Genomic DNA, 13,754 nt, shown 5'->3' with positions numbered 1-13,754 from the left:
TGTTAAAAATGTGAAGGGGGCTGTGAGAACCTGAAAGTGAAATTTGAACCCTACCTCCAGAGCTCGACATATACTTGACAAATGACATCCAAACTCAGCCAAATCTGAAATGAGGATCTTTTGTACTTGGGCAAATATTTCAAGCTGTAGTGTGCAATTGCTTGGACCCTTTGACAGGCCATCCAAGAATAAGGGCAGTGTGGAGCTTCTTTTATCAAGTGACAGGAAACACAGTAGCACACAGAAAGCTCCAGTTCCACCTGATGATCCACTTTACTATCAGCAACATAGACATGCATGCTCACCAACTACTCGGAAGATTTTAATGAGTTAAAAGGGTGCACATCTCCTGAATGTGTCACCTGAAAGACATTAGGTTTGGCAGGATTAGTAGTGTAAATATTAATAGTATAGGGCAATTAACCCCAATATAAGTTTTTTATACTTGCTAACTGTTAGGTGGTGGACAGCTGGTACAAGACCAACGATGATGAGTCCTTTGCCATGGCACGTATGCTGATCCGCGACGAAGGCTTACTGTGCGGTATGTACTCATTTAGACCTCGCTTTGCCACGTGTATTAAACATGATCCATCACAGATGGCACCATCGGAGTCACTGTGTGTTAGTTTTTATATTAGTATTAACCTTTTAGTTCAGGCTTATTATTGAGTTATTAATGTATGTGTGATTACATTTGTACATGTAAACTTATGGTCCCCTCTGCTGGTGTGTATGAAGGTGGCAGTTCGGGCTCAGCCATGGCAGCAGCGATGAAGGTGGCTAAGGAGCTGAAAGAGGGCCAGCGCTGCGTGGTCATTCTGCCAGACTCCATCCGCAACTACATGTAAGCAGCTGCTGACTTCTCATGCTTCAGCTGTGTAATACAATACAGTGCCTGTCCTCAGGGGACCGCACAGCCATTTCCAGACAGCGTCAGTTTTCAAAGAAACTGACACTCAACACCTACATAAAAAGCTAATTATAAATATGCAGGCCTTTTGAAATAGTAAATTTCACAATGTAGCAGGTCATTTCTGTAAAAAAATTCTTCTAATGATGTGATAATTAGAAGAATGGTTTTGAATTGGTTAGTGCATTAAAGTAACAGTTTAGGAAAAAAGCTAATTACACAATTTTCCACTGTCCCAAGCCAAGACACGTTTGTCGTCCAGATTTTGCTTATGTAGTTTAGAACTGTAGCTATGATTCTTATAGCAAATAAACACTAGAAACCAAGTCACCCAAATCTTTTCTGTAATTGTAATCCCCAGAACTTCTCTCAAACCACATATACATTTTTATTAAGGTTGCACAGACTTGATGATGTAGTTTAGGACACAGTATACCTTAATGTGAACTATAAAAATGAACAAAACCTGCTATATAGCTGAATGTAGTGGTCAGACATTTTAGGCAGGTGTTCTGCTGAATTCTGACTCCCCGACAGAATCCAACTTGTATCATTCAGGCATATGAATGCTAGAAAATGTTCACAATTTCTGTTGTTTTTATTTTTAAACACATATTCTCAGTTTGAAAATTCAAGATTGTCAGATTATCAGTTAACACAGATCACACACATAATCTGTACATCCATATACCCGTGTGACGTGTTTGCACGCAAAGAGGAGTCAGAATTTGGTGCAGTGCCTGTAGCCTAAAATGGCTACCCGATGAACATTCTTATAACTCATAATACCTCATACTCTGTTCTGAAACATCATGAAGACCTGGATGTGGTTTGAGCATCTTAAGAATGTTTGGGGATGAAAAGATTTGGGTGACTATTGACTTCTAGTTTTATCAGCATTAGACTTGTGGCTCCAGTTTAAAACTAAAGAAAAAAGCTTTGACATTAAACATGACTTGGCAGATCGACTACATCTGCTTTATGCAGAAAAACTGTGTAAGTTAGATTTTTCATTGAACCATTGCTTAAAAGGAAAGTCATGATCACTGACCAAGAGAGTGTAAATCCTTCCACAGGTCCAAATTTCTTAACGACAAGTGGATGTGTGAGAAAGGCTTTATCAGAGAGGAAGACCTGATGGTGAATAAACCATGGTGAGACACTCATACAAACACACATAAATACATGTATGTAGCAAAACAGCATTGATAAAAATTTACATTTACATTTACAGCATTTAGCAGACTCTCTTATCCAGAGCGACTTACAAAAAGTGCTTTGTCTATCCAGAGAAAGTATCTTTGCTAGTTACTAATAGGTTAGAGAGAAAGTCAGTCCTGAGCTCAGATACTGCTAGAATCAGAAAGTCATTATTGACACCTAGAGAAAAAGGAACAGAGTTAAACATAGAGCAGTACAATACAATACAATACAATACAATACAATACATAAGTGCAGTACAATACTTTACAATCAATACTTAATTCAGTGCTCATTTAAGTGCTGTATAAAGAGGTGTGTCTTCAGTCTGCATTTGAAGACAGCGAGAGACTCTGCTGTACGGACAGCCAGTGGGAGTTCGAATCAATTTAATAATGTTTAATAATATTTCCTGAGTGCCACGACTGACAGCTTGTTTTCACTGGACTATTTTGTTATTTATTGTACTTTTCAGAATTACTTTGTTAATCTAGAATCTGTTTAATATAATACTGAAAATAATGTTTCATATAATAATGATTAAATGAATCACTTAGTTAGGGAAGCTGAAACGAGAGAAGTCATACTCTGAGAAGCTTGTTAAATACGGACTCCAGTTACTTCACTGATAGATGATTTACTGAATATGATTAGTGCATGTGCTCTCCGGGACCAGGACTGACGACTGACTTATAGCACAAACATCAGTGGCTGAATCAGAGCCCTGATCAGTCCTGGTTAGGGGGCCAGCTCTAAACATAGATGCAATAATATAGCACGTTGGCTTATGCCTGGGAATGAAAGGAATGTCCTGCTACGTACAGTGCATCAACCATAACGCGTGGGATGTGCCATCTAATCATCTCTCTCTCTCTCTCTCTCTCTCTCCCCCTCATGTCTCTTTAGGTGGTGGAATCTGACTATTCAGGAGTTGAGTCTGTCTGCTCCTCTGACCGTTCTGCCCTCGGTCAACATTAAAAACACCATTCAGATCCTGAAGCAGAAGGGTTTTGACCAGGCTCCAGTAGTTGATGAGGCTGGGTAGGTTAGTCATCCCTAGTGTACTGTAATACTGTACTAGATAGATCATATCTGCTTTGTAGTTTCAGCAGTGGTGAACAACAAATTTGTGAACAATCAAATACGCAAGTACACAGTTTTTTCCTTACCCCAAATGTAGTTCATCAGTCAAGACATGTTTGGTGTCTGAAGTTTGCTTCTTTAGTCTTGAACTGGAGCTATGAGGCTAATACACTGGAGGCTCATACAGCTGAAAAAGTGGTAGAAATGTATGACCATCTAGGGGTGCAGCAAATAATCAACGTAGTGGACTAAAATCAATGACCACTTTAGTTGCCAACAAGTTTAATTGTTTAATGAGTTGGTGACGTCGTGCTGACTTGGAATGCTCTCACATGTAGGCATTGCTGCTTACTGGGGTGGGGTGAACAATCACGCAACGTCAAAACCTTCACGACCAAAAAAGTGTGGGAGCACTTCACTCTTACCTCAGCCAGCAACGCTGTGAACTGCAACAATTCCAATGCTGACCTGGCATGGGAGCACATCAGTTATGCTGGAGCATCTGAACAGAAGGCATGTTGGCTGTTTGGATGATGAAGACTTGTCTCTGTAAATTAGACAAAAGAAAAAATGTTCCAAGAATGGGGATAAACTTTATGATATTCCCGATATGGGAACGATATGGGAACAGTAGTAATATGCCTGTATGCACAGCGGTAGTGGTGTGAGTGCAGTCTTCCACATAGTTTAATCTAAAGCTTTAAACCTTGCATCGTCATAGTGACGTGTAAAACTGGAGAATGTGTTGCTGCTGAGTGCAAAGGTTTAGAGAACACAGGAGAATTTGATACTAAATCCCCAAAAAATCCAAAACTCATTGCATTTGAATTAATTTGAGCAATATATAAGTTTGTTTGACCTCGTTCGAATGTGACTTTTGGAAAAAGTGACAAACACAGGACATATATAGGACGTGGGGGGCATTAAATATTTATTGTCTTTATTTTAAAGACAATAAAGACATGCTTGAAACAACCTTAAGCTATATTTTAAAGCTATTAGCTAAATAAGATCCACTGAGTAGTCTTGCGAATCATAATGTGAATAGTCAACTATTCATTTCCGTAATTGATAGATTCGACTGTCCAAGTAGTCATTAGTTGCAGCCCTACCATCAACTAGCATTGCGCAAACTGCAAGCCTGAATCATCACACATTGTAAGTACTTTCAAATTGACTTATGTTCTTTTTGACACTTTATGACCTACTGTAATTTATAAAAATGGACAGAAGTACAAACAGAATTCAGGCTTACTGTTTTCAGATACTTTTGTCCATTTTTTTATTCCTAACAGTGTGTTATACAGTGTCAGAAACCACATAAGCAAGTCTATTTGAGATTACTTTTAACTTTTTGACTTAACTTTATGTTGTTTTATTATTTAACCTTTAATTTAAACAGGCAAGTCATTAAAAACTTATTCTTATGTTCTTATTTTTAATGGCAGACTGGTGAAGTACTCAACGTTGTTAGAGGCAAGGTTTGATGATTCAAGAGTAAACCTTGCAAAATGCTAATTGGTGGGGCATAAGTTTCCATTACAAAGCTAAAGGAGCAAACTTTAGACACTAAAAATGTGAGGCGGATATAATTAGGAGTACAGGGGAAATTGATTAAATTCAATTGTTCTGCCTCGATTTAAGAAAAACACTGCTTATGTGACCAAAATAAACTGTGGTCTACTGTAAATCTACTGTAAATCACATCTGACACTCTGCGTCAAATGCCTCGGCTCACACGGCAGTAAACATGTGGAGTGGGTTAGTGAGGAAACAGCTGCACTGTCAGTCTCTCTCAGTAGCTGAGGCTACCCACAGATGAGCTACTCACCTGCCTCTGTTGTGGATGTGGTTTGACAGTTTCTTTAAGCCACTACTCAAACTGCAGCACAGATGGGGTCTGTCACAGAGCTCCCTGAGCCTGGAGTCTTGACAATATAAAACGAGAGCTTGAGAGAGAGAAATCTTATCAAACAGGACATTTACATCCTGTAAAACTGTGGCATTTGATAACGAGCAGCACTGTGTTTAAAAAAAGACATGAGCCATGAAGAGTTAAACACAACTTTGGCAAAATAAATCTTCACCTTTCACTGTTTTTTTGGTTTTTGAAAACACCAGAATCCCTTTACTTTGTGTGAATATTTCATGATGAATGGACCAATAGAATTGATTCTAAATTATGTGTTAGATTAAACGTATTAAAGTTAAGAACAATTTTTCCTTCTCCTGTAAAGTTACCATTTCAGAGGTTACAGTGACAGAATGTTTTTAAAAAATGTCTGTTTCTAATTTCTATTAATTTGCTGAGTTTTAACATACTAATATTGGAAAAAAATAAAACATAAAAATGACTTTTGCATTTTACATTTACCCCCAGTGTGTTAAAATCAGTAAATAAACAGTAACTGTGCACAAACATGTGTTGTGCGTTCTCTGTAGAGAATATGTTAACCCATTTTCACTTAGAAAATTAACAAACATGTCGCCCAATGACAGCTGGGATAGGCTCCAGCACCCCACCGTGACCCAGAAGGATAAGTGGTTTAGATGATGTATGTATGTATGTATATATGTGTGTCATTTGACCAGGGGCCCCCAAAATTTGCATATAACATAGATAATTATAGTACATTTATTTAGCATTTTACTCACATCTTGTTCACAGAATTCTTGACATATAAAATGAAACGTTAAAAAAATTGCCGAATAGTTTGTAAACGTATGTCCTCATTGTATGAGTTGTTATTATTATTGAAAAAAATAAATACGGCAAGTGATTGTAAACTTTTGAACATTTGTCTCCCTTGACTAGATGTTTAGAGAGTGATGTTTTTAAACAAAATGAGGAAATCAAACGTAAACTATGAGTCAAGTCAAGTTCCCTCTCTCTTTTGTCTCCAGGGTGATTCTGGGTATGGTCACACTGGGCAACATGCTCTCGTCTGTGCTCGCTGGTAAGGTCAATCCTGAAGATCCCGTCATCAAAGTGCTCTACAAGCAGTTCAAACAGGTGAAGACCCACACGCTCACACACACATGCTCATTTGCTAAACACATTCTCCGCTTACACCATGTGTGCCATTCACACCCTCACAACAGCAGGAAAATAGTCTGGTGAACTAGATCACTGTTTGGGAAACACTTCATTCTAGATAGTCATTTTGTCTTTAACTGACATTCAACCAAACTTTACATTACTTTACTTTACTTTACTACTTTCTCTTTCCCAATACGATATTGAAACCCTGTCTACAGTTACTGACACCACAGATAATTTACTTTAAAAACTGCTAAGATTTCAAATAAGCTATTTTTAATTAAAGTACTTTACCTAACACATTTTCACAGTAGCCATAAGATGCCTTCTGCCTGTTTTGGAGGTGCCTGAGTGGAACTATATATTTTCCATTGATGAGTTTGATACATATTGATACTTATTTACAAGTACCCTTGGACTGGCAGACCAGAATGTGGACCCTATTTTTAAGAAAGAGTGTGCTGGAGTATCACACTGCTCAGCCTCCCTGGGAAAGTTTATGCCGAGGTGCTGGAAAGGAGGATCTGACCAATATTGAACCTCAGATTGAGGAGAAACAATGCGGATTCTGTCCTGGCCCGTGGAACAATGGACCAGCTTTTCACCCTCACGCAGATTGTTGAGGGGTCATGGGAGTTTGCCAACCCAGCATACATGTGCTTTGTGAACTTGGAGAAGGCTTACGACAGTGTTCCCTGAGATATCCTGTGAGAGGTCCTCCGGGAGTGTAGGGTGCCAGGGTCACTACTCCGGGACATTCGGTCTCTGTGCTCTCGGAGAGAGAGTTATGCCCGTATACTCAGCATTAGGTCAAGCTCATTTAATGTGAGTGTTGGCCTCCGCCAAGGTTGTGGCTTGTCTCCACTCCTGTTTGTAATATTCATAGACAGAGTGTCAAGGTGTAGCCGAGGTCAGGAGGGCATTATGTGTGGAGGCCGGAGGGTGACATCTCTGGGCTCCATCGCATGCCTTCAGCTCTCACTGGAGCGGTTTGCAGCTGAGTGTGAAGCAGTTGGTATGTGGATCAGCACCTCCAAGTCCATGATCCTAGCCAGAAAAGGATGGCATGCCCAATCCAGGTAAGGGGAAAGGAACTGCCCCAGGTGGAGTTTAAGTATCTCAGGGTCTTGTTCGATGCGTGATGGAAAGAGGGATCGTGAGATCGGACGCAGGCTTAGACAGGCGGCAGCAGAAATGCGGTCACTATACCGGATGGTAGAGGTGAAGAGGGAGCTGAGCCATAAGGCAAAGCTCTCTGTTTACCGGTTGGTCTACATCCCAACCTTCACCTATGGAGCTTTGGGTAATGACCGAAAGAATGAGATCACGAATACAAGCGGCGGAAACGAGCTTTCATCGCAGGGTGGCGGGCTACACTCTTCTTGATAGGGTGAGGAGCTCGGTCAGCTGGGAGGAGCTCAGAGTAGAGCTGCTACTCCTCCACATTATGAGGAGCCAGTTGAGGTGGTTGGGGCATTTGATCAGGATGCCCCCTGGCCGTCTCCCGCTGGGGGTTTACTAGGCACGGCGTACTGGGACGAGGGCCGAGGTCGTCCTAGGACCCGCTGGAGGGATTATATCTTTATTTATGTTATTGCCATTTTTGTTAAATAAACACTTTTTTCAATTGTTTTTATTTTTGCTTTTCTGTTTCACATTTTGATGTTGGAGATTTTATTTAATTTCATTGTTTTATATATGAACAATGCTATAGAAATCATTTTTTTAATTATTATTAGCTCCGCTAAATATAAAAACAGCTAACATATAAAAACAGTCGTAGATAATTTCTAGGTTCCCATAAAAACGAAGCCTTTCCTTTTTCTGAATGAAGGTACTCGGACTGGATTTGGCTGCTGTGGTGTGTCTGAAGTGCAAATGGTTTTCCAGAAGAAGAAATGTTTATTGATGAGATAGTAGCTAAGCTGAAGGCGTCATTGACTTGTCCTGCGGATCTGTTGCACTGAGGCAAATTTCAAACAACCTTAACAAATAAAATTTAATATTCTACAGATGTTGTTGGATATTTTAACATTTGTTTTTATTTTGTAATGTTTCTTCTTTGCTGTGAATCTTTTTTTCAGTGAATAACTCACTGAACTCAATATCACTAGATGTCATTGTACGTATAAATTGCGTAAATTCACCTGCAGCAGTTGGTGAAAGTCTGTGGAAGATCAGTCAAAAACTGAAACGAGGCCATATCTCTCCATGTGTGTAGATTCATCTCACAGATAAACTGGGCAAACTCTCCCAGATCCTGGAGACAGACCATTTCGCCCTGGTGGTGCACGATCAAATCCAGTGTAAGTAATCTCACTCGCTGTGTGAGTTTTCAGCCTCATTGCTCTGATTTCCTCTTGTTTGCTGTATTGAATTTGTTCTATGCTGTCCATAGCTATTATTTGTTACACCTCCACTGGCTGTGTCCTTTTGTTTATAGTTTACTGGTTTAGCCAGATAAAGAAAAAGGCTTTGGAAGGAGGGCTGAAAGTAGGGGGTGGGATTTTGTGTTTGGATTTTTTTTTAAAACTAGCGTACACTTCCTGGTTTCTACAAAACCACCTATAACACAAGTTACATCATTCTCAGACCCCCAAATCTGTCCCTGGTGTTTGTCTTGCATCACTTCTAGCCCCTGCAACCCTTTGAAGTTCTAAAACAAATTTTTTGCAGGAAAAGCACTTAGTTTGTTTATAGAGACAGAACTTTGTCTTTTTGTAGGCTTGACTCCTAGGCAACAAGATCAAGAATTAAGAAGGGCCACATCATCATCATGAAAACCTTGCTTTACTTAAATAACAGATGCATGTAAACATTGTTAAAAGAAGGAAACTTTAGCCTGTTTTGAATTCATGATCATAGTGATGTTGCAGCCATGGAGAAATTTACATATGATCGCCCATTCCGCCTACTGCAGTTTAGCTCCTCCCATTCATGTTGAAGTGATGTGGAGTTTCATAACTGCACACAGTCTGTAGCTGAGTTACTGGAGTGGAAGATGTGGGGGAAATGATTAAATGCTGTGCTGTTTCTGGCTTTCAGGAAGCAAACAGGTTAAAGCAGCCTCCCTAAGCCTCCATACATGAGCCCCGACAACCTGTTAAATGAGACACAGTACAGGAGCAGTTAAAACAGAAGTTGTTTCCTTGTATCAGTAACAAATGTAACAGCTTCTTTAATTATAAATGATAATGGTCATGTAAAGAAATTATGACTGTTTTAGGTACAAAAATGGACTTTAAAGGGGGCGGGGTTGATTGAATGCTAGAAAAACGTAGAGTTTGGACCCTTTAACTTAACATTTCTCTCTCTCGGTCTCTCTCTCTTCCTCTGTAGACATGACCGATGGGTCATCCACTTTGAAGCAAATGGTGTTTGGCATCATCACAGCCATCGACCTGCTGAACTACGTGACCACTCGTGAGAGAAAAGAGCAAACGGTGTAACTGCTTTGTGACCAACACATACAGAACACAACCACATCTAAGAAGATGATACATATCAAAGAGATTATGAAAGGCTATTTTTAGTTACATAAATTGTTTATTTCTATCTTTTTACATTTTAAAGCTTAATAATTATACTGTTAATCAGTGTTCTTTATTTAGACAGTATTACTATTATTTAAGTTTACTCAGTCAGTTACATTTTAGGGTGGTCTTGTTTGCAGTGAAGTAAAGCTGTGCAGGTTTGTCATTACCAGATTTTATGAGATATATATTTAAAATGATGCAAGGCATTTGTCCTGGGTTAATTATAACTTACAGTGGTGCTTGAAAGTTTGTGAAGCCTTTAAAATTTTCAATATTTCTGCATAAAATTTGACCTAAAACTTCATCAGATTTGCACATAAGTCCTAATAGTAGAAAAAGGTAACAAAATTAAATGAACAAGACAAAAATATTAGCGTTGGTCATTCATTTATTGAGGACAATGCTCCAACATTACATATCTGTGAGTGGAAAAAGTATGTGAACCTTTATGATTAGCAGATAACTTTTAAGGTGAAATTACAGTCTGGTTGTTTTCGGTGAATGGGATGGCAATCGGATGTGAGTGAATTTAAAGAACAGAGATCTATCACAGTCTGACCTTCACAGGACATGTTTGTGAAAGTGTATCATGGTATGAACAAAGGAGATTTCTGAGGAGCTCAGAAGAAGAGTTGTTGATGCTCATCAGACTGAAAAAAGTTACAAAACCATCTCTAAAGAGTTTGAACTCCATCAATCCACAGTCAGACAGATTATGTACAAATGGAAGAAATTCAAGACCCTGTTACGCTCTGCAGGAGTGGTCAACCAACAAAGATCACACCAAGAGCAAGACATGTAATAGTCTGCTGGGTCACAAAGGAACCCAGGGTAAATTCAAAGCAACTAAAGGCCTGTTTCACAGTGGCTAATGTTACTGTTCATGAGTCCATCATCAGGAGGACACCGAACAACAATGGCAGGGTTGCAAAGAGAAAGCCACTTCTATCCAAAAAGAACATTGCTGCCTGTTTGCAGTTTGCAAAAGATCACATGGACAAGCCAGAAGGCTATTAGAACAATGTTTTGTGGACAGATGAGACCAAAATAGATCCTGGTTTAAATAAGAAGCGTTATGTTTGGAGAAAGGAAAACATTCCAGCATAAAAACTTTGCCCTATCTGTGAAACAAGGTGGTGGTAGTATCATGGTTTGGTCCTGTTTTGCTGCGTCTGGGCCGGGACGGCTTGCCATCATCAATAGAACAATAAACTCTGAATTATACCAACAAATTCTAAAGGAAAATTTCAAGACATCTGTCTGTGAGCTGAAACTGAAGAGAACTTGGGTCATGCAGCAAGACAAAGACCCTAAGCACACAAGTCGTTCTACCACAGAATTGTTAAAGAAGAATAAAGTTAATGTTTTGGAATGACCAAGTCAAAGTCCTGACCTTAATCCTATAGAAATGTTGTAGAAGGACCTGAAGCAGCAGTTTGTGGGAGGAAACCCACCAACATAACAGAGTTAAAGCTGTTTTGTACGGAGGAATGGACTAAAGTTCCACCAAGCTGATGTGCAGGACTAATCAATGGTTACCGGAAACGTTTAGTTGCAGTTATTGCTGCACAGTTGAGGGGGTCACACCAGACACTGAAAGCAAAGGTTCTTACTTTTGCCAGTCACAGATCTGTAATATTGGATCATTTTCCTCAAGAAATAAAAGACCAAGTCTAATATTTTTGTCTCATTTGTTTTATTTGGTTCTCTTTATCTACTTTCAGGACTTCTGATGAAGTTCTAGCTCAAATTTATGCACATATATAGAAAATTTTGAAGGGTGTAGGAACTTTCAAGCACCACTGTATATTCTTCAGTTTTAATGCTGCTGTTTTCCATCTTCTGCTTTTAGGAATGACCGTCCTCTAGTAGCACTAATTTTAGGCGTTATGCTGCCACCTCTTGACAAAGAAAGGTCATTGCAGAATAATCTGCTTTCTACAATCATGCTTAGATTTGAGCCTGTTGATCTTGGCAGGTTGTTACAAATAAGACTGAAGGTCAGAAAGTGTCGAGGTGAAGCACAGGTGTGTTTAGCAAAGTAAACAGCTCTCAGTCAGACAGACTAATAGTATTAACTATTTTTTGGCAGTCAAGGCTGGTGTGCTGGTGGATGATTGTAAATAATTGCTTGTGCACGTCGATCCTGTCTACAGCGACCTTGATTGTTTTGATGTTTATCCTGTTCTTCTGATTGTTTTTTGCTTTTTTAATTAAATCTGAATGTAAGATTGAAAGTAGTTAAGGCGCAGAATGTTGGAGCAACAGAATGTTGTCTCACTTCCAGAAAGGGTCTTTACTTTAGTCTTGTTTACTTTATTTAATTAGGTATTTTCTGTTTTTGATATGTTGAATGCTTAATAAATGTGCTCTAGTTTTCAATAAAATCTTTTCCCCCTGCAGATATGTGATTTTTGCCACAAGAGGGCAGTAAATGAGCAGTTTTACATCATACCCAACATACAATACACTCAGAGCTATTCGTATTCATTACAGGTGTAAACAACAGGCCAGAAAATGGTAAAGATGAACAATAAAGTGAACACAGGCCAATAATTGCAAAACAAGGCAGACATTGCCGTCATCTAATACGTACAGTTAATCACGGTACATTTGTTGGCCAAAGTTTTAAGCACATGAGCATTTATTTGCTCAGAAAAACACTAATATTACAATAAATGCAAATTAATACAAGTATTAACATATGTCAGTGTGTTAATTTAACTCTTTCCAACCCTCTGTCCACAGCAGCTCAGTATTATTTATCATCCAATAATTGACAAATTAGTCCTTCATTATGTTAAATCAGGTCTGCTGGAGGTGGAGTTAAACAAATCCTTTTGGTGGCTGGGAGTGTCCAGGAGAAATCTTAAACCTCAAACTAGCTCACAAGATATCAACTACTTTTTTCAATATAAGAAATTTGTGTAACTTATACATGTATTTATATTTATTTTCATTTGTTCTAATGATAAATGGTGATTTTACAGGTAAAAACACATTCACTGATGAGATAAATGGCTTTAAACAATGGGTTTTGCACAGTACCGTATGTAGCTGTAATAATTTATTGAACAGTCTTGTGGTGGCTGAATGCATTGCTATACTGTTGTATGCAAAAGTTTAGGTGCCTCTGGTCAAATGATGTTTTATGATTTTCTAAGTGAAAATAACACATCCTTTAAAGAGAACACACTTCTGCACATTTTAATGTGTAATTACTGTACATTCGCTGATTTTTTTTTTCTTTTAACACCTTTGATAACAGAAGAAACGTTGGATGAACAGGTGTCTGCAAACTTTTAGACATATAATGTATGTACAATCAGTTGAAGAAATTGCCTGTGCACTTAAGTGATGTTTCTTTAAGGAAATAACTCACGCTGCTCATGTGGTGCAGTGACCGCAGGTGTTGTTTTACTGATAACAGAGGTAACATGCTTACACTGCATCGTGGAACAGTTTCTTTTGGATAGTGGTGGATATGCCACCAAAGAACAAGTAATAACACTTCATGGAAAATGAATCGAATATACAATTGTTGAATACTCATATTTGGGGAAAAAAATCCCACTGGCTTTGCATTGTTGAGAAGTGCTGTGATCAGGTGCACCTTCAGAGGAAATCATATATGAGCTCTCTTAAAATGAAAGTGTTGAGTCCCATTTTACACTTGCAGTGAGAAAAAGCAGCTGATTGACTTTTTTACACTTATCTAAAGATCAGTTCCACCTTGCCAACTGTAAATATAACAAGAAAAAAAGCACAAATCACGCCCCAAAGGGATTGGATGGAGCTCCATCACTCCAGAGAACACAGTTTCACTGCTTAACTGCCCAGTGCTAGGGGAGCTTTATACCCCTCTAGCTTGGCATTGGACATAGTGACCTTAGGCTCATGTGTGGCTGCTCCAGAGTGTCCCATTCTATTGGCCAATGCTTTTCTAAAGAGATTATACAAGCTGTATGTGCACAATTGAACA

General features: G+C 38.9%; 1 protein-coding gene across 1 annotated transcript in view; it reads left to right on the top strand.

The window, feature by feature from the left end:
• LOC118801748 (cystathionine beta-synthase-like) overlaps positions 1–12,174 on the top strand; it is a 33,859-nt gene extending 21,685 nt beyond the window's left edge. Inside the window, exons 9-15 of the mRNA XM_036562465.1 lie at positions 460–544; positions 742–847; positions 1,990–2,067; positions 3,020–3,154; positions 6,101–6,209; positions 8,458–8,542; positions 9,576–12,174. Of these exons, the coding sequence (XP_036418358.1) occupies positions 460–544; positions 742–847; positions 1,990–2,067; positions 3,020–3,154; positions 6,101–6,209; positions 8,458–8,542; positions 9,576–9,685 (708 nt within the window). The 3' untranslated portion in view covers positions 9,686–12,174. The remainder of the gene's footprint in view (positions 1–459; positions 545–741; positions 848–1,989; positions 2,068–3,019; positions 3,155–6,100; positions 6,210–8,457; positions 8,543–9,575) is intronic.
• Positions 12,175–13,754: the final 1,580 nt, after the last annotated feature.

Source organism: Colossoma macropomum, unplaced genomic scaffold (assembly GCF_904425465.1).
Source record: "Colossoma macropomum unplaced genomic scaffold, Colossoma_macropomum, whole genome shotgun sequence".
NCBI lineage: Eukaryota > Metazoa > Chordata > Actinopteri > Characiformes > Serrasalmidae > Colossoma > Colossoma macropomum.
Note: the sequence above shows the minus strand (reverse complement) of the source record. Positions and strands in the feature narration are given on the sequence as shown.